General features: G+C 42.4%; 2 protein-coding genes across 3 annotated transcripts; one reads left to right on the plus strand and one right to left on the minus strand.

The window, feature by feature from the left end:
* On the plus strand, positions 1–24,078 carry prkag3b (protein kinase, AMP-activated, gamma 3b non-catalytic subunit). Of its 2 annotated transcripts, none has more exons than XM_085383753.1 (11): positions 1–278; positions 5,356–5,460; positions 5,559–5,640; positions 10,972–11,030; positions 11,254–11,299; positions 17,608–17,662; positions 18,010–18,136; positions 18,697–18,862; positions 20,928–20,965; positions 21,199–21,345; positions 21,597–24,078. In XM_085383753.1, the coding sequence occupies exons 1-11, from the start codon at positions 192–194 to the stop codon at positions 21,711–21,713; spliced, it is 1,029 nt and encodes a 342-aa protein (XP_085239879.1). In that variant the 5' UTR covers positions 1–191; the 3' UTR covers positions 21,714–24,078. The 2 variants fall into 2 exon arrangements, with proteins under 2 accessions (XP_085239879.1, XP_085239880.1); XM_085383754.1 differs by lacking the exon at positions 1–278 and adding an exon at positions 4,068–4,403.
* LOC146650365 (zinc finger MYM-type protein 1-like) lies at positions 12,833–15,403 on the minus strand. Its single transcript, XM_085383752.1, has 3 exons — positions 14,271–15,403; positions 13,732–13,846; positions 12,833–13,524 (listed from the first exon to the last, which is right to left on the minus strand). The coding sequence occupies exons 1-3, from the start codon at positions 15,254–15,256 to the stop codon at positions 12,997–12,999; spliced, it is 1,629 nt and encodes a 542-aa protein (XP_085239878.1). The 5' UTR covers positions 15,257–15,403; the 3' UTR covers positions 12,833–12,996.
* Positions 24,079–24,583: the final 505 nt, after the last annotated feature.

Consider the following 24,583-nt stretch of genomic DNA (forward strand, 5'->3'; position numbering starts at 1 on the left):
TCTTTCCCAGACATTCTGTCCCAGCTGTCTCAAGCTTCACAGAGCAATTTGTCTCCCTCTCAATTTGTCCAGTTTTCCGTCCTTCTCACCATGTCTGGACTCTTTCAACACCTCTTTATCTGACTTGGCAGCAAAGTCTCACAGCTCCTCCAGGTAGACAGTCCGTCACAGTGCTGCTGTCTGTCATTTTGATGCCCAGGGTTTTGTGGGTCAGTGTGATTCTACGTGTGCAGACCTCTTATTGCTGTTGTCTGCAGGCTATGGAACCTCTGGCAGAGGTAAGACACTGTCCTCACCCTCCACCTCGCACCTCGTGTGCTGCTGTTTGTTCTACGTGACTTTGAAAAGTTGCTAAGAAAAAACACTGGACCTACTTTTATATTACCTCAGATTACACATAGATAATGAACTGGACTGGGTTAAAAACACTACTGCAGTCTACAGGAAGGGTCAGAGTCGTCAACTGAGGTCTTTTAACATCTGTCAGACAACACTCAGGATTGTCTGTCTGTTGTGGCCAGTGCGATCCTCTGCTGTTGCATGCTGGGGCAGCAGGTTGAGGGCCGCAGATGCCAGCAGACTCAATAAAACTGTGTTCACACCGAACGCGATGGACGCGAATAAAACGCCCCAAACGCCCCTAATTTGACGCGTGTACATTCGCGTCTCAACGCGTGTCCAAGAAAAATCCATCGCGCGTCAAAATATGATATTTTGACGCGCGTGAACCGGAAATGTGGGAGGAATGTGGGAGGGAGTTGTGCCAGACCGGTATCTTTGCAAGATGGCAGCTATCGAGCTAGCACTTGAAGAGAGAGTCTCCCTTCTCTATGTACTGTGGAGAGCAGAGTAGCGGCGTAAAGGACATCCTCGCCGTACCTGGGTCCATCAGGTCCTCCAGAGGCATGAGCAGTTTGGTGAGTTTCACCACTTGCTCCAGGAGCTGCGCCTGGATGACGGCCGATTCCAGCGCTATCACCGTCGGCCAGTTTGAGGACCTGCTTTCCCTCGTCGGTCCCAGCATCGCCCGCCTAGACACCAACTACAGGCGCTCAATCCCACCTGCAGAGCGCCTGTCCGTCTGCCTGAGGTTAGTAAAACTATTTAATACGGTAGTCCTTTATTGATATCTGTGCTAATATGCTAATCCATCCAGTTATACACTGCTAACATGGATGTGCTATGCTAACAGTGAATGCTGTCGGTGTTTACTGAAAGCAAACTGTGGTACAGAGACGACTGTTTATAATATTTCTAGTGATACTCAGAAGGTCTCATCAAGTCCCGATTTAATTCGATTTATGCTGTTATCAGTGTTTGCAATGATAGCATGGCTGTGGTGTCACATCAATGTATGCGCTCGGTGTTTGCTGATATCAAACTGTAGCATTAGCACCACTGAGTTAACCTTTGTAGTGATACTCACTCCTTTTTATTTAGACCTGGTTTAATTCTGGGATAGTTGAATATTTGTATATAATCCCTGCAGCTGTCAGACTCTATAGCAGGGGTCACAGCCTTTATTAAAACAGAGTTAGATAAAACTGTGAACAGTTTGGTTCATCTCTAGTTACATGGTTCTATCTTGATAAGCTGTCTTATCACAGATTAATTTTTCAAAAATATTAATGATTTAAGCAAGGAAAGGGCTACATGTCAACACACAACTCTTTATTTCTATTAATGTCTCACTTCATTCCTACCTGATTGACATGTTTAGGAATTATGAGTGATTGGCTCACTGTAGTTGTGAAAGTTGCTACCAATCAAATTATGATATGTTAAAGTTAAAACAAAACACAACTGTTTTAGATATGATCTAATATACATTTTGTTATTATCCTTATAATTACAAAATGTTTTATGTAAGATTTAAGTTTTGTGATTTAAATCTGACATCACAAAAGTATTTTGGAATTTGAATAATGTATTTTGTAACTGCAGTACACATAATACTGATTTTGAACAATTTTGTCCAGGTTCCTTGTCACCGGGGACTCCTTCAGGACCATCGCGTTCAGTTTCAGAGTCGGTGTGTCCACGGTGAGCCAGATCACCCCCCAGGCAGCGACGTCCATCTGGGACTGTCTAGTGGACGACTTCATGGCTGTGCCTTCACCTGGAGACTGGCGCTCCATCACAGAGGGATTCCAGGAGCGCTGGAACTTTCCTCTGTGCGGTGCAGCTCTGGATGGGAAGCACATCCAGACAAAGGCACCCCATATATCATATAGGAGACACACACATTGATATACACTAAATATTCATTTCATTTCTTTTTTGTGGTGCCCAAATTTATGCACCTGCTTGATTTTGTTTAAACAATTATTGCACACTTTCTGTAAATCCAGTGAACTTCTTTTCACTTCTCAAATATCACTGTGTGTGTCTCCTGTATGATATTTAACTGACATTTTTTATTGTAACAACCAACGATTTATACAGGAAAATAATGTCTATTAACAAGGTTGCCCAAACTTCTGCATCCCACTGTATCAGTATATTTTGTCATTAGTATAATATGAAATAAATTCTACATGTGTCAAGTTGTGTGCCAACATTTGCTGTGTAGTAGAACTGAGACATTAGTCATTATAAACATTTATTTAAAATAATATTAAAATTCTCAAACAGAAAAACATTAAACATAAATATATAAAATATAAGAATTTACAGAGAGACAGGAATAAAAAGGACCAGCTGCTCTCCAGAGCAGGAACAAGGCTGAGGAGGAAATGCTCCATTGGAGACTGGTGTGGACTCTTCAGGGACTCCAGGATGGCCAGCTCCACCGCCGATGGACCGTCCTGGGACCCGTCCCTCATCTGCCTCGGAGCCGTCCTCCTCTGTGGGCCTGTAAAACAGCACAAAACACAAAGAAATGAGAAGGCTGCTACTAGATTTTAATTTCAACATTGAAAAAAAAAAAAAACAATAACAGGATATAATCAGATTGGTTGTAGATATTTAGTAAAGGTGATCACAAGGGAATCCCACCGACTAAAAAGGTATCAGTGCTTGCTGTACATATCTGTGGGTGCAGCAGCAGGAGCTCAGGGACTGGGGATGCTCTGCTGCAGAATCAGTTGGTTCTATCAATACAGTATTAAATGTTAACAGGTTTGATATAATAATCGTAGAGTAGACAGTGGTCCCTCATTTATTGCAGGGGTTCTCAGAATAACTAGCCCCTGGTCACAGTTCTCACAATTGATTCTCAAAGTGCAAACCTTTGTAGATTGCAAAACGTAAAAGTATTATTATGCCGCGGTTTGTCTTCATCTGCCCGCCACTTTCGTGCGCCTTTTTCCCTCACGGTGCAGGTGTCTATTTCCGAATGAGGCTCATAGTTATGGGTGTTTTTGTGCTGTTTTTTCTATTGGACGCGATGGTTATCAAAACCAAACGTGATAAATTTGGCAAGCGCAGGAGATTTGTCAATCAGGCTGCAGAATGCAATGCTGTACTGTGCAATAAAAAATCAGCGAAAAAGCAAAGCAGTGACGGATGAACAGCGGGACCACTGTGTGCTGTTTATTAATAAACAATAAAATATATTCCTAAATGATAACATGCATAAAAGCAGAACGGTATTTGTACGTCAGTGGGAAAATAGCGGTGGCTTGCTAGCTTTTGTGCGGCTTCCCCGGGTCAGTGAAAACTTTCAAAAGAGAAATGAATGAACTTACCAGGTTGCCCGATCTCTTCACATATCTTCCTCCAAGCTCGGTCCTTTTTATTCCTGTCTCGGTACTGAAAGCAGCTGGTGTTGTACAGCTCCGAGTTGTTTGCTACCGCATTGATTAGCCTTCCCCTCCATTGAAGTATGAAAGGCTTTGGCTGGATCTGCCCCTTTGACCTAGGTAACAGCCACGTCACCAGGCTCCTGATTGGTTGTCGCGGCGCGATTTGACGCTGGAGTTCAGATTTTTCCAACTCGAGCGGTAGACGCGAAACGCGCGTATGCACAAAATGCAACACAAAAACTCACGCGCGTGGTTTTATTCGCGAGTCAAACGCGCCAGACGCGCTGCACTGACGCGCGTTTCACGCGTTTTGGCGTTTTCGCGACGCAAATCTGCTTCCGAATTTTCGCGGGACCCGCAATCGCGCGTCATCGCGCCTTTCCATTGACTTTACATGTAAACCTGACGCTCTATTCGCGTCCATCGCGTTCGGTGTGAACACTAAGGCCAGCAATGTGGGGATGGAGCTGGACTTCCTTAAGGTGGTGTCTGAGAGGCAGATGTTAAGGATACGGTGATAAGGACAATGCTGGACAATACCTCCCACCCACTCCACGATGTGCCAGCCAGTCACAGGAGCGCCTTCACTGACATACTACCCATAATGCACCACTGAACGACACAGGAAATCATTCCTGCCTGTGGCTGTCCTTTACAGTGAGTTTTACAGTTTGAGGTTTAGAGTCAAATGTCAATATATTGAACCTCTGTAGTATTCTGGATAGCTATTTGTATATATTAGAGCTATTTCTTATGTTTTGTAACTTTGTAACGTACTGTATTATTTAATTAGTTCAGATTGTTACTGTAACCACACAGTTTCCTTAGGGATTAATAACGTATTCTGATTCTGATAATTACTTTATAAAATAATGTGCAACCTTGTTTACCCAACTAAATTCCAGGTGTAATCTGAAGCAGTGGACAGTCGGGTACAGACACCTAACTGAAATAGCGATGACTTGAAGCTTTAGGGTTCACCAGGTTGCCTGGTAACTGTAACACACATATGTCCTGAAAACGGGAAAGAAATCCGACGGGAGATGTGGCTTGTGTTTGCTGAATTCCCCATAATATTTATTCTGCTGCATACTTGATCCACTGTTTCTGGTCACTTTAGAAGTATTGAAACTGCAGTTGCTATTTTCAAATATTGCTACACGGTGGTAAATTTGCCCTGTTGCCCTTTTTTTTTCTTTTGTATTTTTATTTTTTTTTGTATTTTTTTTTTTAAATTGGGATTGTAGATGGAGCTGTCCCAGCTACCGGTAAGATCAAGGAAAGATGGAGCACGAGCAAATCAAAACTTACCAGGGGCCAAAGAAATAACCAGAGTAAATGTAAAAGGTGGTCCAAACATCACATCATCACATCAGACGTCTCTGTCCAGGAGACTGCAGATGCTGTCAGCATCCTCAAACTCTCAAAACACTGTTAGACCCAAGCTTGAAGAACATATAATCTTTTTTTGTGAAAACATTATGATGCCCTTATAAAAAAATAAAAACCCTCATATAAATACCCAACATGAAACCAACATTTTTAACAGCAGTGTATATTATATTTCTTATTTGTCTGTGGCATAAGCAACACCTGCTCTTCTCCACAGGTCCAGACTGACACATTCATTTACATGAACTTCATGAAGAGTCACTCCTGCTACGATGCCATCCCAACCAGCTCCAAACTGGTCATCTTTGACACAACACTGCAGGTCGAATGTTCACAACACATCCTCTTATTCTGCCAGTAAAACAAGCCACAGTTACAAAACATGTTCATGGTTTCAGTGACTGGGTGTCTGTTTGGCAGGTGAAGAAGGCTTTCTTTGCTCTGGTGGCTAATGGTGTGAGGGCAGCGCCGCTGTGGGACAGCAAGCTTCAGTGTTTTGTAGGTGAGCCATACAGGGAGTGCAGAATTATTAGGCAAGTTGTATTTTTGAGGAATAATTTTATTATTGATCAACAACCATGTTCTCAATGAACCCAAAAAACTCATTAATATCAAAGCTGAATGTTTTTGGAAGTAGTTTTTAGTTTGTTTTTAGTTTGAGCTATTTTAGGGGGATATCTGTGTGTGCAGGTGACTATTACTGTGCATAATTATTAGGCAACTACAGTGGGGCAAAAAAGTATTTAGTCAGCCACCGATTGTGCAAGTTCCCCCACTTAAAATGATGACAGAGGTCAGTAATTTGCACCAAAGGTACACTTCAACTGTGAGAGACAGAATGTGAAAAAAAAATCCATGAATCCACATGGTAGGATTTGTAAAGAATTTATTCGTAAATCAGGGTGGAAAATAAGTATTTGGTCACCTCAAACAAGGAAAATCTCTGGCTCTCACAGACCTGTAACGTCTTCTGTAAGAAGCTTCTCTGTCCCCCACTCGTTACCTGTATGAATGGCACCTGTTTGAACTCATCATCTGTATAAAAGACACCTGTCCACAGCCTCAAACAGTCAGACTCCAAACTCCGCCATGGCCAAGACCAAAGAGCTTTCGAAGGACACCAGGAAAAGTATTGTAGACCTGCACCAGACTGGGAAGAGTGAATCTACAATAGGCAAGCAGCTTGGTGTGAAAAAATCAACTGTGGGAGCAATCATCAGAAAATGGAAGACATACAAGACCACTGATAATCTCCCTCCATCTGGGGCTCCACGCAAGATCTCATCCCGTGGGGTCAAAATGATCATGAGAACGGTGAGCAAAGATCCCAGAACCACACGGGGGGACCTGGTGAATGACCTGCAGAGAGCTGGGACCAAAGTAACAAAGGTCACCATCAGTAACACACTACAACGGCAGGGAATCAAATCCCGCAGTGCCAGACGTGTTCCGCTGCTGAAGCCAGTGCATGTCCAGGCCCGTCTGAAGTTTGCCAGAGAGCACATGGATGATACAGCAGAGGATTGGGAGAATGTCATGTGGTCAGATGAAACCAAAGTAGAACTTTTTGGTATAAACTCAACTTGTCGTGTTTGGAGGAAGAAGAATACTGAGTTGCATCCCAAGAACACCATACCTACTGTGAAGCATGGGGGTGGAAACATCATGCTATGGGGCTGTTTTTCTGCCAAGGGGACAGGACGACTGATCCGTGTTAAGGACAGAATGAATGCGGCCATATATCATGAGATTTTGAGCCAAAACCTCCTTCCATCAGTGAGAACTTTGAAGATGAAACGAGGCTGGGTCTTCCAACATGACAACGATCCAAAACACACCGCCCGGGCATCAGTCCATAGAACCTTAGAAAAACCAGTCTTGAGATATTTCTTGGCCCAGTCTTGACGTTTCAGCTTGTGTGTCTTGTTCAGTGGTGGTCGTCTTTCAGCCTTTCTTACCTTGGCCATGTCTCTGAGTATTGCACACCTTGTGCTTTTGGGCACTCCAGTGATGTTGCAGCTCTGAAATATGGCCAAACTGGTGGCAAGTGGCATCTTGGCAGCTGCACGCTTGACTTTTCTCAGTTCATGGGCAGTTATTTTGTGCCTTGGTTTTTCCACACGCTTCTTGCGACCCTGTTGACTATTTTGAATGAAACGCTTGATTGTTCGATGATCACGCTTCAGAAGCTTTGCAATTTTGAGACTGCTGCATCCCTCTGCAAGATATCTCACTATTTTTGACTTTTCTGAGCCTGTCAACTCCTTCTTTTGACCCATTTTGCTAAAGGAAAGGACGTTACCTAATAATTATGCACACCTGATATAGGGTGTTGATGTCATTAGACCACACCCCTTCTCATTACAGAGATGCACATCACCTAATATGCTTAATTGGTAGTAGGCTTTCGAGCCTATACAGCTTGGAGTAAGACAACATGCATGAAGAGGATGATGTGGACAAAATACTCATTTGTCTAATAATTCTGCACTCCCTGTACATCATCTGTCTGTAGCACTGAGCATGAGTAACATGAATCTCGATTGAAGCTTGAGCTCCCCCGATACAACCTTCAGTGGTTTATTAATTCTTTATAATCCAAGCCGCTCTGCAAATGCTTTTCCAGCTTGCATCTTACATTCTGCCCCTGTGTGTTAGATGGTGTCTGGGGTAGCTGTGCACAATCTGCTACTTGAGTGCTGTTGGCTGTGGTCCCCCCTTTATGAATATGGTGCTTAGGACCTGTTTCTGTGTGCAGGAGGCGGCTGATGGTCACTCCACTCCTAACTCTATATCAATATCTATTATTAATGATGAGCTGGGTTAAGGGGTTGAAGCCCATGCAGAGCACCAGTAAAGTAAATGATTGCTCAGATCAGAACACCTTGCCATTGGACTGAACAAGGTCTGCATCAGGGAAACCAAGAAATGCTAATAACAAGTGGACCGCTGCAACAATCAAGGACAAGGACTAAAAACTTTTTCTGTTATACGTTTCATGGGAAAAAACATCACTAAATAATTTCATTTCCCGGGCACAGGTGCCACCCACTCATTTAAATTCCTCAGGCATAAATTCAAGAGCCTGCAGGGGTAGAACTTAGCGCACAAAGAAACCATCGCGCACACTGAGCGTTTGCGTTGCACACGCTGCTACAGTGTCACTCCCACAGGTAGCTCTTTGTGCTCGCAGTGAAATCCTGCTGGCTTGAGTCAAAAGCCTTTTTACTGGTTTCTTCAGCATAACCAGTGACAGGTGTCAGGGTTTCCACAGCTACACAGTAAACAATAACTGTTGATAATTAATTTGGCAAACTTTGTTTAACAAATTGTATTGAGCGGCACTGAATACTTGCGGTCGTGAAATGAAATTATCTGCTTGGATTATGTTTTCCTTGCACACGACTCGACAGAAAAATAATTTCATAATTGTATGTTACTATGCCAGTTCAGCCAGGTGCAGATTATATGCAAAGCATCTAGGAACGTGGATACAGTGGGGCAAAAAAGTATTTAGTCAGCCACCGATTGTGCAAGTTCCCCCACTTAAAATGATGACAGAGGTCAGTAATTTGCACCAGAGGTACACTTCAACTGTGAGAGACAGAATGTGAAAAAAAAAATCCATGAATCCACATGGTAGGATTTGTAAAGAATTTATTGGTAAATCAGGGTGGAAAATAAGTATTTGGTCAATAACAAAAATACAACTCAATACTTTGTAACATAACCTTTGTTGGCAATAACAGAGGTCAAACGTTTACTATAGGTCTTTACCAGGTTTGCACACACAGTAGCTGGTATTTTGGCCCATTCCTCCATGCAGATCTTCTCGAGAGCAGTGATGTTTTGGGGCTGTCGCCGAGCAACACGGACTTTCAACTCCCGCCACAGATTTTCTATGGGGTTGAGGTCTGGAGACTGGCTAGGCCACTCCAGGACTTTCAAATGCTTCTTACGGAGCCACTCCTTTGTTGCCCGGGTGGTGTGTTTTGGATCATTGTCATGTTGGGAGACCCAGCCTCGTTTCATCTTCAAAGTTCTCACTGATGGAAGGAGGTTTTGGCTCAAAATCTCACGATACATGGCCCCATTCATTCTGTCCTTAACACGGATCAGTCGTCCTGTCCCCTTGGCAGAAAAACAGCCCCATAGCATGATGTTTCCACCCCCATGCTTCACAGTAGGTATGGTGTTCTTGGGATGCAACTCAGTATTCTTCTTCCTCCAAACACGACGAGTTGAGTTTATACCAAAAAGTTCTACTTTGGTTTCATCTGACCACATGACATTCTCCCAATCCTCTGCTGTATCATCCATGTGCTCTCTGGCAAACTTCAGACGGGCCTGGACATGCACTGGCTTCAGCAGCGGAACACGTCTGGCACTGCGGGATTTGATTCCCTGCCGTTGTAGTGTGTTACTGATGGTGACCTTTGTTACTTTGGTCCCAGCTCTCTGCAGGTCATTCACCAGGTCCCCCCGTGTGGTTCTGGGATCTTTGCTCACCGTTCTCATGATCATTTTGACCCCACGGGATGAGATCTAGCGTGGAGCCCCAGATGGAGGGAGATTATCAGTGGTCTTGTATGTCTTCCATTTTCTGATGATTGCTCCCACAGTTGATTTTTTCACACCAAGCTGCTTGCCTATTGTAGATTCACTCTTCCCAGTCTGGTGCAGGTCTACAATACTTTTCCTGGTGTCCTTCGAAAGCTCTTTGGTCTTGGCCATGGCGGAGTTTGGAGTCTGACTGTTTGAGGCTGTGGACAGGTGTCTTTTATACAGATGATGAGTTCAAACAGGTGCCATTCATACAGGTAACGAGTGGGGGACAGAAAAGCTTCTTACAGAAGACGTTACAGGTCTGTGAGAGCCAGAGATTTTCCTTGTTTGAGGTGACCAAATACTTATTTTCCACCCTAATTTACGAATAAATTCTTTACAAATCCTACCATGTGGATTCATGGATTTTTTTTCACATTCTGTCTCTCACAGTTGAAGTGTACCTCTGGTGCAAATTACTGACCTCTGTCATCATTTTAAGTGGGGGAACTTGCACAATCGGTGGCTGACTAAATACTTTTTTGCCCCACTGTATATAATACATATCTTTAAAAGTGTCCAGTTTCTAGCCACAGAGCCAGCCTCCATGATCATTTTATGGTTGGTGTCACCAGCTCGGATGCTGCTCCTCCAGAAGACCATCGTGAGGTACACTGTGTTGGCCACAAATGGGTGATTAAAGATATTCAACATTTTAGGATTTAAGGACCACAGCTTTCCAAGAAAATAGAGCCTGCTCACCTCCGTCTTCTATAAAGCCTCTCTATTGGTCTTCCCATTCAGCCCGTTGTTGACCTGGTCACTGTAGTGCCTGTATACCACTATTACATCTACATCCTATTCCATAAGAGACACAGGTTATGTAGCTTTTCCCTTCTATTTTATGTGTAAGACCAGAGAGACCATCTCGCTGTCTTATATCTAGTCACATAGTCAGTCATCCATGATGGCTTACTGACACTTCCATCAGCATCAGTAACATCAGCTGGATGGTATTAAATTCACTTGAAATCAAAGGTCAGATCCAAGTAGATCCAAGACTAGTCTTCCAGTACCTTGACTACATGAGACGTGAGGTGCGGTCAATAGTTATTAAGCTCTGATGGTGTCGATTTAGTTAGTAAGGAAAGTAGACAGCATTTCATGCTCACTTGTCCTAAATAAGAAACTTCCAGATATGTGTCAGTTAGCATCATAACATGATGAATCCATGTTCAGTACGTCCAGTGTCACTCAGGCTAAACATGATCTATATGTTTCTGTCCAGGTATGCTGACCATCACTGACTTCATTAACATACTACATCGATACTATAAGTCTCCTCTGGTGAGCTGAGTTTCTGAGTACTATAAATTTATTGTATATATTTAGCTGCTTTGTGTTTTAGCAGAAGAAAATGGATGGATGCTTTTGTCAAATGCATTCACACTGTGCTTTCAAATCATGTTATAATACAAAAACCATACTGATTAAAAAAATAAGTAAAAATCCTCCATCATGTCGGATGTTGCCATAATCATTGGATCTGAAATGTTTGGTTTGTCTGCAGGTTCAGATATATGAGCTTGAGGATCACAAGATAGAGACATGGAGAGGTCTGTTCAACGATGCTGTCCGCAAGCATGAAAGAATAAGAATTTAGAACAGCTTTCCAAAAAAGTTGTGACATTCAACAGGATGTAAATAAAAACAGAATGCTGTGGTTTATAAATATTTTAAATATGTTTTTTTTTTTTAAATGAATCAATCTTTTCTTATTGGCTTGGAAATGTGCCCATTATACTGTTTATCACTGCTTCCACAAACATTTAGAGGTCATCTATGCGTATTAGAGACATTATTGATTGATCCTCAACAGTACAGCTCATGGAGCAACATGCTCATGTTGCCATCCAGATGATGTTTTTGGTTTTTCCTCCCCCTTAGATGTTCTTGCTTATTTTAACAAGACAGTAACCTCATTACATAGTATTCCAACAGCATAGCACTGAAGTAGGAGTTTGGGTGCTCCTGCCTGGATGTAGACTGGATTGATAAGCTCACACACACACTCGAATATCCTCAAGAGGATTCCTGCTGGTCTAGTGTTCTGTGAACAGGACAAAACAGCATTGTTCCTCCTGGATCTGAAGTTTGACTAATGTATGAACTCTCCTTTCAAACGCCCTGACATAGACCTTACAGGGATGGCATCCATGACAGCGGCGGTGGTGGCCAGGGAATTTTTGTTGATTTCGCGTTTCATTCCCCCCCCCCAGTTCGTTTTGGAGCTTTGGTCTGCCATGGCTGACAGCCTGGGGGTCAAGGTCCACCAAACCACAGCATACCACCCGCAAACCAACGGGATGTGCAAGCAGCTTCACGAGTCACTCAAGGCCGCTCTCTGGGGTTCTCTTACAGGTTTGCGCTGCGCGGTTAGGGAAGACCTCTGGGATTCTCCAGCTGAACTGGTCCTTGGCCAGCCGCTCCGGGATCCTGGGGAATTCATGCCTGCGAGCCCCCCCCCTTCGTGTTTCAATACCTCTATGCTGTCTCTCCGTTCCACCAGAGACTCGTTTTCCATTCCTGGTGCACCACTGCCTGCCCGACCCTATTGTTCTGTTTGACGGCCCGTTCAGGGTTATTCAACCAGGCCGAAAGCCTTTCCTTTTTGGACTTTGGAAGTCGGCAGGAGGTTGTTCCTATTGATAGACTTAAGCCTGCACATGTCCTGCATGATCAAGTGGTGCCGGCCCAGGCCCTCTTCTGCAGCTGTCCGCCTACCACCGGGCTGACAGACTTTGGTTTTTCCTGTAGGAGTGCCCCCCACCCGGCACAGCTTGAGCTGTCTGCAGCTTTTCCTGACCACCAGTGCCAGCCTTGTCCACAGGCATCCTTAAAACAAAAGAACTCATAATGCACTTCAGGGGGCACAGACAGGTCCACTCTCTTCTCATTATAAATGGAGAATGTAGTAGCAGTGGCGGCTCCTGAAAAAAATCTCAGGGGGGGCAATTTTTATGATATCGACTAAAATGACCCATTTAATGAGTACATCAAACAACACAATTTTAATTTAAATTTAAAATGAACAACCATATTCTGGCCATTTGTATAGATTTGTAAAAATGAACAACCATATTCTGGCCATTTGTATAGATTTGTAAAAATGAACATGAACAGATTTTTTTTTTTTTTTTTGAATGAATGAAAAATAACTATTGAAAACAACAACTGTAAACTGATTGGGGGGGTGGGCTAAAGAGAGAAAGAGAGAGGGATGGAGAAAGAGAGTAAATATGGTTAAGGGTTCTTATTTGTACAAGAACTTTGCTCGTCTGTCTTTCTGAGTGGCAAATTTCTCGATGACCCTGGTGTTGAAATCAGGAAGTTCTTGTGTGAGTTTTTTCTCTATGGACAGCATAGCCAGAGCGTTGAGCCGATCCTGAGCCATATTGTTTCTCAGGAAAGTTTTTATCCTCTTTAAAGTAGAGAAACACCTCTCCGATTCTGATGTTGTCATTGGTGTGGTGATGAGGATGTTAAGAAGACTTACAGTTTCGGTGAATGTGTCTTGAAGGTTGTTTTCCATCAGAACCTGATAGAGCGCCAGCGCACCACTACAACTCTGAAACTCCTCGTTGTCGTAGATCAGGGACAGTTCTGTTTTAAGTCTGGCTTTGTCCAATGAGGGATAGGCTTCCACTGTGGTTTGTAGTGCTGCATCTGGAAAATTTTTGCTGTGTTGTTGGAACAAGTCTCCTTGCAACAGAGTGGCGCTGACAAGGTGCTTGGTGAAAGAAAACCTCTCCTTGGCATGGCTCATAATGGTGTCGCACACCTATCCAATAATATATAATTGGTAAGAGTTAGATTCAGTGGTAAGACTTTGGCACATGTCTCATGTTAATCATTATTCTGAAAAAAAAAATCTGTCCATAACAAAACAAAACAGTCATGACCACTATATCAAATGACATCTGACAGCATCGTCATTAGATTTTATCTGATGATCCGATTTAAATCAGACCAAGCAGCTAGTGCTTACCTCCAGTGCCAAATGGTGTTGCCTGTCTTCCCCCAATGTTCTCCGTCTCTTTGTGGGTGGGTCTTGAACAGGTCCCCTGTACTCCTCATCCACAACCAGATTAGGAAGTGCCTCCCTGATCCAATACATAAGTTTCATTAATGGCTTCTGAAAACTGAATAGGGATATATTAACCAAACACAAACCAAACAAAGGTTGTGTTCTAATTACCGGGAATTACCGGATTTAATTAATAACCGGACCTGGTTTAATGGCTGGGGGAAAACCAGTGCAAGTAAATAAAGGCCCTGGCCATAATTTCAGGAAATAGCCTATGGTATAGGCTACATCAAATCATTACTGGGAATATACTTCATCAAATATACTTAATCAAATATTTTTCATAAAATTACTTCAAAGGCTGATATAAATCAAAATTATCTGAATTCCATTAAACATTTAAGTCACAGAACACAGAATATATGCAGAGAATTTGATAGAATCTATGCATAGATAATTAACATTTATTCTAGGTTACATATTTATGCTTTTATGCCTACCTGATAGCCTGCATGCGGCTGATGAATGTCTGGGTGATCCCTGCGATGGTGACAGAATCGATGTTTCTCTTCTGTAGGTGGTTATACAGCATGTCTACATGTGGCATTATCTTGTGAAACAAGGCCAGGAAAAAACAGAAAGCTTCGTCTTCCAGCATTCTCACGAAACCACCGGCATCTCTCTTTGTAGGGGCATCAAATCCTTCACTGTTACGGATGGTCTGAAAACACCTCACCAGATCGTCTTTATGTTCATACACTGTATTCACAGCACGACTGTTGAAGTTCCAACGGGTTGCCGATGCACTTGGAAGTCGGTGCGCCACCACCTCGTCAAGCACTGCAGTCCTCTTGCTCGATTTAGTAAAAAAAGAAGCGAATCCTGCTATGTCGGAAAAAAAGTGACTGATTTGAGGGATGTGGGAGGTTGCTTGTTGCATTACCAGGTTTAACTGATGGGCATAACAATGTACGTAGTGAGCGTTAGCATAAATGTCCTGTATCTTACGCTGCACTCCTCCAGTGGTACCCCTCATTACAGCGGCCCCATCGTAGGCCTGGGCGATCAACTTTCTCTCTTGTCCCTGGGGGAGGATGAAGCGCAGCCTCTCCGATAAGGCACTGGCTATTGCATCTGCACAAGCATTGGGTAGCTTGATGAATTCAAAAAAACGCTCTTGAATACGGTTTCGTTGGTCAATGTATCTTAGCACCATGACTAACTGACAGTGTGTAGAAATGTCAGTGGTTTCATCAGCTTGAATGGCTAAAAACTTCGCTGCCTTTACTTCTTCCACGATCCTTTCTCTCAGAACTGCCAACATGCAATCCAGGATCTCGTTCTGGACTGTTTTCGAGGTGCCTTTAAATACAGTAGCATTTTCAAGGTGTTGCCTCAAGTCGTGATCAATTGATGCCATCAAGTCGACTAAACCTCTAAAAATCCCTGGATTGTCTGAGGAATCACTTTCATCATGTCCCCGCATTGCTAGCTCAAAAGCACCACAAAACTTAATACAATCGATGATTTTAGATAAAATATGACGGTTTTTATCTACCTCTTCGTTGTGCCTTCTTAAAGCAATCCGATGTCCATCATCTAGCTGCGCCGCTATGCTAGTTTTCCCTAGCACAGCTAGCTTTACACTGTTGTCCATATGAACTCGTGAGCTTTCATGTTTCTTGATTCGTTCGGAGAGGTGCTTTAAGTCGGTTTGTCCAGATTGTGTCCACGTCAAATCACACTTGTCACTTTTGAACAGTATGCACGGGAAACAAAAAAGTGCATTAGCTGTTCCACAGCCTGTCAGCCACGACTTGCGCTGGAACCAACTCCGACAAAAAGTCCTGTTGTATGCTTTTGACTTCTCCTTCGTTGCCTGGGTTAGTTGAATTTCGGGCTTGTCAGGTCCCAACTCTTTAACTTGCAGTTTTTCTGCCATTGTCCTTCTGGCAAAAGGGTAGGTTAGAAGCGATCTAACCGAATTTGGGGGAGGCTGTGCCTCAACCGTTAACAATACCGCTGCCATCGTCTCTCTCTGACCTTATAGCTCACTTAGGCTACTGACTGAGGTAAAATTCTAGAACAGCAAATCTTCGCGCGTTTTCTGCAGGGGCGCAATTTTAAGCGCCCCCAAACCATTTAATTCAGCGACGCTGATAGGTCAAATATTTATTATTTTCCCCTGGCAACCATTTAATGATAGGCTATTTCGCTGCATATCAAGGGCGCTTTGACGAGCGCCCCAGAAGAAGAAAAACACCGTTTGTTGGTTGAACTTTAATGAGTCAGCTGGTGAAAATGTTAAAATACGCCTGGCTGTATATGGGCACACACATAGTAAAACTATCATTGATGAATTTTTTAAAAATATATATTTTTACTCCTCCACATTTGGGGGGGCGGAGCCCGAGCGCCCCCTATGGGCCAGCCGCCACTGTGTAGTAGTATTTATTTATTGTCATTGTCAAGAACAATGAAATTGCGTTTGGGGCTTCCATACAACCCAAAAAAAGAAGAAAATAATAAATACCCCTTAAAACCCAAGTGTACATATTTAACCCAGTGTGACTCCAATGCAATAAGACAATCCTTAGCAATAATGTTCGTAGAAATTCAGACAAAGACCTGAGAAACATGACAGAAATACAACAATGCAACCCATTCAATATTATTGTACTGTGAGATATGATATCAGATATGATAGTTATCTATTTAAGAAAGAGGGGGGGGGGGGGGGGGCAGGAGGGGGAAGAGAATAAAGATATGATGCAACAATGCAGACCAGTTCATTGCAATGGGTGGAATCAGTCTCCACATTCAGGTTTCTGGGCGTCTCTGCCCTTTTAAAGAAGGCTCACCAATGGCTGCACTTCCTCTGTGTCCTGAGGAAGAATAACCTGGACTGGAAGCTGGTGCTGGCCTTCTACCGCTCCTCAGTGGAGAGCGTGCTCTCCTACTGCCTGGGTGTTCAGCACATGGGGGCCACTACTGAGAACAGGAAGGCTGCACAGAGGGTAATTAAAACAGCGCAGAAAATCACTGGCTGAACTCTGCCACCCGTAGGCCATCGACAGATCATCCTGTCTCAGAAAAACCATGGCCATCACAGGTGATCCCTTTCATCCGGCCCACCACCTGTTTGATGCACTGCCCTCTGTTCTGCGCCTGTGGTCAGTCTCACAAACAGCCTTTTCCCCTCGGCCATTCTACTGTTAACAAGCACTGTCCCTCATAATGTTGCTGCTCCATGCACAGTGTTACAAACACTGTGCATGGAGCAGCCATAACTCCATTGTACATGTAGAATGACAATAAAGGGCTATTCTATTCTATTCTAAACCTGAAGGCTTTGCCTCCCGTTCTACTTTTAAATCCTAGGAACTACAAGTAAGCCTGCTGTTCAGTTTCTGAGTTGTTATATTTTAAGTTAAATATACAGTTCAAATAACTTGCTAATCACTACATTCTGTTTTTATTCACATTACTGACAGCATCCCAACATTTTTGGAAATGGGATTCTAATTCTTTTAAACCAACTATTCCCAAAACTTGCATTGTGGCCCACTGGTGGGATCTGAAGGTAGTGTGGAAGAGCAGTGAGACATTATTTACAATAATTAGTTGCATAAAAAAACTGAAGCACAAGAAGCAAACACTTGATCTTCGGCGTGTGTAATGATCAGGTTCTGATCAAAGGTTTGGCTGCACCACAAATGATGTTCATAGGCTACAATGGTCTTTAGTTTGGGAATGGCTGTTTTTTAAACATTTAAATGAGCTTTAGGCTGTGTTTCCAAGTAGTTTGTGGTTTGTTTTTTTTTTTTCTGTTTGCAGAAATCTATCTCCAGTACTCATTTAACAGACTAATCAGCATTACACCAGAGTCCAGGTAAGGCCAGCCCTAAAATAGATTTATTTAATTTAGTCATAATGTAGTCACACTTTATCATTTTAAAGGCTACAGTTCTTTTGCTTAAATTACACCAGATTTACAACTACAATTTCAAACAAAGTACAAAATATCAACATTTAGGGAATTTGGTATCTATTGACTTCCGACCAGTGTTCATTGCTGGAGCTAACTAATCTGAGCTGTGGTCTGCTTGTTAAAAGAGCTTAACTGGGCTGTTTGAAAGCCATATAAAATAATAAGCAGATGTAGGAAATTTACCATGGATAGCCTGTTTATTCTGAAATTCTTAAAATCCTAATCACAAATCGTGTTTGTCTTTTCAGTTTGTTTGATGCCATATACTCCCTGTTAAAGAATAAGATCCACCGCCTGCCAGTTATTGACCCAGCATCAGGAAACGTCCTCCACATCCTCACTCACAAACGCATACTCAAGTTTCTCCACATTTTTGTAAGGAGACACTTCTTGTGCAGCACACCGTTAACTTAATCCCATAATTTAATTGCAGTTAAAAGACCTGGCTCAAAGAAAAGAAATCTTTATTCTCCTGTATGTTGGTATTTGAAAGACTTCTTTTCATTATCTTTTTTTCCCAAATGAATTGTAATTTTGAGGGGCTACAGGTGCCCAGAAATACATCAGATATGGTTAAAAAAAAATCATGGTAAATTACTCTGGACCACTGCTGTGCTTGATAATGTTTGTTTTTCTTGAACAGCATTGGTCTTGAGATGCAGTGATTTCTCATGGCACATAGTAGACAGAGGTAGAAACATGTAGCTCCTTTGTGTAACGTATGATACAAATCGGAGCCTGGATACATCTGCATGCCCTCTATATGCTCACAAAAAGGGCTGTCATCACTGTTTGAAGATGTCTACTTTTCCATTTTAATTGATGCATTATATTTTTTCATGATATTGAGACTTTATATATTAAGAATAATAATAGTGAAATGCAAAATCTCAAAATCACAATATATTATCTTTTATTATGTCTTTTCCCTTAAGGGATCTATGATTCCCAGACCCAGGTTTCTTCAAAGGCAAATCCGTGAAGTGCCGATTGGTACCTTTAAACATATTGCAACAATCCAGGAATCGGCTTCCGTCTATGATGCTCTGAGCCTTTTTGTGGAGAGAAGAGTGTCAGCTCTGCCTGTGGTCAATGAACGAGGTAGTTTGATATCATGCTAACTGTTCCTATTGATAGACTTAAGCTGAAAACTGCATTCTTCCTCCTGTATCTGAGGTTCTACTAATGGACAGACTCCCCTTTCCAGCACCCTAACATAGACTTTCCCAGGGAGGCTATGGAGTGTGATCCTTCAATAGTTGGAACACACCCTCCAGTCTCCCTTCTTAAAAATGGGAACCACCACCCCAGTCTGCCAGTCCAGAGGTACCGCCCCTGATCTCCACTTCAGGAACTCAGGGCGAACCTCATCCACCCCAGGAGTTGTTTAACTGCCTCAATGACCTTGCTCCTGAAGATAGGTGAGTTGTCCCCCGCATCAGTATCAGACTCTGCTTCCTCCACGGAAAATGTGTCAGTGGGATTAAGGAGATCCTCAAAGTATTCCTTCCACCACCGGACAACTCCTCCCACACTTGAGTTTGAGCTTCAGCCACTGCCTGAGCCACGTTCCTCTTGGCCTGTTGGTACCTTTCAGCTGCCTTCAAAGTTCCACAGGCTAACCAAGCCAGAGAGGACTCCTCCTTCAGCCTGGTGGCTCCCTTCACCTCTGTGTCCACCATTTGGTTCAGGGGTTGTGGCCACCTTGTGGCTGCAGCTCAGTGCAGCCTCGGCAATGGAGGTCCTGAACACGGTGAATTCAGACTCAGTGAATTGACCATCTCCCTCAGAATGTTACTGAAGCTCTGTGGGAGGTATGCGTTGAAGATCTCGTAGACTGGGGCCTCTGCCAGGCACTCCCAGCGCCAGGTCTGTCCAGCATCCTCCCCCACTACCTGATCCAACTCACCACCAGCCCCTCTCTTTACCCGAGTGTCTAGAACATATGGCGGCAGGTCTGGTGATACGATTACAAAATCGATTATCAACCTGTGGCCTAGAGCGTCCTGGTGCTACGCGCACTTACGGACACTCTTATGTTTGAACTTAGTGTTTGTTATGGACAAACTGTGGTTGGCACAGAAGTCCAAGAACAAAACACCACTTAGGTTCAGATCTGGGAGGCCGTTCCTCCCAATCACGTCCCTCCAGGTGTCACTGTTGTTGCCCACAGCATGTCTTTATCCTGTCTTCCTTCTCTCACCCCAGCCAGTCACAGCAGATGGCCCCGCCCCTCCCTGAGCCTGGTTCTGCCGGAGGTTTCTTCCTGTTAAAAGGGAGTTTTTCTTTCCCACTGTCGCCAAAGTGCTTGCTCATAAGGGGTCATATGATTGTTGGGTTTTTCTCTGTACCTATGAAGCGCCTTGAGGCGACTTTTGTTGTGATTTGGCGCTACATAAATAAAATTGAATTGAATTGAATTGAAAGTCTCACAGTAGGACAACAAAGTCCCCAGGTTGAGCAGCCTACAGCACACCACCCAGGGACTCCAAGAAGGCTGGGTGCTCTGAATTGTCATGCTAAGTTAATGTTGTTATTCACCTGGAAAATTTGAAGTTTGCATGATCATGAGTCATCAGCAGGTAATCACATGCAACTAACTGAATTTTGTAATATATGAAAAAGCTTGATACGTTTACATTACCGCTCATGGTAGTCTTTATTCTCTTACCAGCATGTAAAGCTTTCAGTCCTTGGTCTTGTCATAATACAGATTACTAAAGACGATCAGCTTTTTTTTTTTTGCTATTTGACAATTAAAGGCTTCAACGCTTCAAGGCCTTCTGTTATAACATTTTCATGTGCATATGCTATATAGATGTAAATTCCATACAAAGCAGCAGAGGTGAGCCTAGCCCTGCCACTAACCCTAATCAGAGACCTGGTGGATGCAAAGGAGTTAAGAATAAAATTCTACCAATTGATTTTTGACAAGGCTGACAATAATGACAACAGTTTGTAAAGCTGTTATCAAGACAAACAATAGCCACATTAGACCAAAAACCTTCATATTACGAAGAGTCATAATATGAAGGTTTTTGGTTTGTTTGCTACATAATTTAATTAAAATTTTTTTATTGTTCTTCTTCAGTTTGGATGCATACTTTGGAAAAAGGTAAAACAACAAAAACTTACCTCATGGCCTTTCTGTGTATATCCTCTGTAGGTAAAGTGGTGGCGCTGTACTCCAGATTTGATGTTATTGTAAGTTGCTGTTTTTTTTCCCCATGTATTATGTATGGTACATAGGACCCACATGTGTTACACTGTATATCTTCACACACAATTTCTGATTAAAATACCATAAATTTATTAAAGAAAAAATAGAAACAGTTAAATACTTTATATATAAGCAGTTAATCCAGAAATGTTATTATCTTATGAAAGTAAAATCAGTAGCTGCTAACAACATTGTTGGGTTTTCTTCTGTCCCTAAGAACCTTGCAGCCCAGAAAAACTATAACAACTTAAATATGACAATGCGGGAAGTCATTGCATCCAGATTCTGCTGTGTTGAGGGGGTCCTTAAGTGCTACCCTCATGAAACACTGGAGACCATCATCGATCGCATTGCACAGGCTGAGGTAATACAGTGCAGCCTGCAGTGCTGCAAAAATAATACTTATACACAAACTGCTGGGATACTTTTGGTGGCAATATGAGTCAGACGTGAGAGCTCTTGACTGTGTAATCAAAGTTAGTCCATTAGGCTCAGGTACATTAGGTAGATGCACAACATAAGTACTTAAAATACAGCTTCGATACTTAATGTGTCAGGGTGTACTGATGTATCCAGCAGAGTGGAGCTGAAAAATGTTATCTTTTGTTTCACCAGGTACATCGGTTGGTGTTGGTTGACAGTGATGATGTGGTCAGAGGGATTGTGTCTTTATCTGACCTTCTCCAAGCCCTCGTTCTCTCTCCTGCAGGCATTGATGCACTGTACTCCTAAGCAATGTTCCCTGTAATGTTTCATGTGTCTGAGCGAACACACAAACTCCCTGAGCAACAGCAGACGTGTGCACTGTAGTCACGCCAGCATCGAATCATCCAAGTTACATGTTTATTAAAATAATCAAATTACAGCATTTATGTTAGACTACTTTTAATTAACTGCTTTAGCCCACTTACAATGAAAATTTAAAAAATCTTGTTCATCACCTGTGTAGCATGTTAACACTATTGGAAGTAAAAATAACTTGAACTCCAATTTTGAAAACACAACTTTTTTTTTTATTTTTTAAAAGCTCTGGCTTGTATTATGAGTCTGAGTCTGTGGTCTGGGAGAGAGTCTGTAACTCTGTCTGCAAAATATAATATATAATGACCAATGTTGGGTAATTAATTATATAGTTACTTCTTCAAAAAAGTAACTGAGTTATGCAAACAACAAAGTTTTTTGCAGCTGTTTACCTAAAAATGCAGCCAAGGCGTTTTTAAACAAACATTTCAAACTATTTACAGAACAATCAGCTGTTCTGCATCAAATCTGATGCCACACAAATTATTTGTGCCGCTCCAAAAATAATTTCTGTCCACTATGAGATGAAGGAGAACAACAGCCTGATACCTGCAGGCCTGACAGCAGCAGATGTATCACTGCTGTAACACCTGTAACACTCAGCAGTCGCCTCATTGCTCTGACACACAACAAAACTGTTGACTACACTACACACTAACTACACACTAACTACACACTAACTACACACTAACTACACAAGACAACACACTAACTTTAGACTCCAAACAGGCTAAACGTGGCAAATCTGTCACATCTCAAACACGCCGTCACTCCTAAAACTTCCCCCTCCCTAAACATCTAAATGCCATGTTGCCATATCATTTTTTGATTGGTCCACGAGGTACATTTTTCCACCAATAGGAAAGGCTGGTTTTTTTGGTGTTGTTTTAGCTCACAGGCTTTTGAGTGTTTTCCTTATAAAACGCAGTTTCTATATAAAGTATAAACAACGACAGTATTCAGGAAGAAAAACAAACATTGCAGATATTTTATCATAACTCTGGTTTTACGTGGCCGATCAACACAATTTAAAAACTGGTATAAAGTCCACACTTTGTCCGTCAGTTGTTCCGTCTGTCCTGCTCACATCTCCAATGGTTGTACACGTTGTCATTAACGTGGCTTCACTCCACATCAGCCACGCCACTTTGCTCGCTAAAACACCGGCGTCGGGACATAAGGACGCTGTTAGAGCCTGTCAACCACGTTGATTAGCTGCGTATATACGAATGTGAATCGCATCATTGGCTGGAGCAGCCAGTCACGGGTCACTTACTGACGCACACTGCAAAACAGAATTGTTAACGTATTTATTTTAATTTCAATTCAGGTTAGATTTTTTTTTGTGTGTGCAACACAGATTGGAGACCATGCCAGCAGTGTGCGATTGCACACGCAGCTTAGAGGGAACATGGCTCCTAAGTCCAACCCATGCTCTCCTTTGAGGAGCCACCCATCGACCTATTTGCCTTGAAATCCTTAAAGGTTTCCTGCTCTTTCTGGTGTTCTTGCCTTCCTTCTGAAGGCAATGGAGATTTTTTCTTTCTGGCATCAGTGTTCTAACCCTGCTATAGTCCTCCTTCATAATATCTCCTCCTAATTCTTTCAGTTTTCCTTTTCTGACTCCTAACAAGAATAATTGTGCTTATTCACTTAACTGTCTCATTGGGAACTACTTTCTTCAAGAACAATTTATTCTAAAACAGTTACATGATTTGAATGGTCTCCTTAAATCTTTTGCTTCAGCTGTCAAATACTGACAAATTCTGTATCTCTGCCAATTTGTTGTTATTTCACCAAACAGTCAAGCAAATCTTCTGAACTCTATTCACTTATTAGCTCTTCTTCAAACTCTTAGTTTGACAAATCTGACATTAATACTCCACAAGCAGCTTCACTGTGTAATTCTTCCTCTGAATCCACTATGCCATCAGCATCAGCATGCCATAAGCCTAAACTTAGCACATGTGAGTACACGCTGTTGTGATTCTTCTGTTAATTTATCAAAAGTTATACTTTTTTTAAAGGAGTTTGGACATCTTACGATTAAGATGTAATTCAGATCTGTTTTGTATTGTTTCCATGAACAATGCAAAAGAATGTGCTGTCTAAGGCTACAGTATCAGTCAGAAACTTGCATCTATTCATTTTATGAGGCTTCCCTAATTTTTCTAAGAATGCCTTAAATACTGTTGGAAAAGTTCCAGGCTACTGTGAAATAATGTTTCATACTTTTGTATTAATCATATAATTTAATATGTCTTATTTCATATTTCTGATGTCTTTAGTTTTGTTGTACACTGTTGAAAATAAATAACAATTCTTAAATCAGTATTTGTGTCTGAACTTTTAACTGGCGCTGACGTTACATAGCTCTTACATGACTTCAGATAAAGAAGTATACTTGGTCATTAATATTAGTGATGCGATGACATTGTGAATTCCAATGTTGTACTATTCCCACCTGTGTCTGGCTGAAGAATTGGTTGGATAGGTCTTTATTCCAGGCAATCATATAATTTATATGAATGGAGATGACATGTTGTGGTGGTGTGGTCCCTGGCTTGGCTGCAGGGGAGGAGTGGTGCAGTGAGCTCAACGGGGCGGTGCAGGGGAGGCAGATGAGAACACAGCTGGTGGCGTTTGGACTGATGACAGTTTTATTTTCCATTTTTTATTGAGGCAGAAGACAAGCGAAGGGTGCTTGAAAAAGCTGAGACTGGCGCTGACCAGACTGTGAACTGTCGCACAAAAAGTCACAAATAAACGTCACATCTCTGTGCATCAAACTGTGTGTGTGT

This window comes from Rhamphochromis longiceps, linkage group LG16, assembly GCF_057381845.1.
Source record: "Rhamphochromis longiceps isolate RC_006_pf linkage group LG16, R_longiceps_female_GT1.1, whole genome shotgun sequence".
NCBI classification, from domain to species: Eukaryota; Metazoa; Chordata; class Actinopteri; order Cichliformes; family Cichlidae; genus Rhamphochromis; species Rhamphochromis longiceps.

What these genes read in the sequence shown, in the direction of transcription:
- prkag3b (XM_085383753.1), top strand. Translation starts at nt 192, where the DNA reads ATGCCCAGGGTTTTGTGGGTCAGTGTGATTCTACGTGTGCAGACCTCT. An exon ending in CAAGATAGAGACATGGAGAG is followed by an intron (nt 11,300 to 17,607) that starts GTCTGTTCAACG and finishes TTCTGTTTGCAG; the next exon opens with AAATCTATCTCCAGTACTCA. An exon ending in ACTCCAGATTTGATGTTATT is followed by an intron (nt 20,966 to 21,198) that starts GTAAGTTGCTGT and finishes TCTGTCCCTAAG; the next exon opens with AACCTTGCAGCCCAGAAAAA.
- LOC146650365 (XM_085383752.1), bottom strand. Translation starts at nt 15,256, where the DNA reads ATGCGGGGACATGATGAAAGTGATTCCTCAGACAATCCAGGGATTTTT. An exon ending in AGCCGCATGCAGGCTATCAG is followed by an intron (nt 13,847 to 14,270) that starts GTAGGCATAAAA and finishes GTATTGGATCAG; the next exon opens with GGAGGCACTTCCTAATCTGG. An exon ending in AACACCATTTGGCACTGGAG is followed by an intron (nt 13,525 to 13,731) that starts GTAAGCACTAGC and finishes ATTATTGGATAG; the next exon opens with GTGTGCGACACCATTATGAG.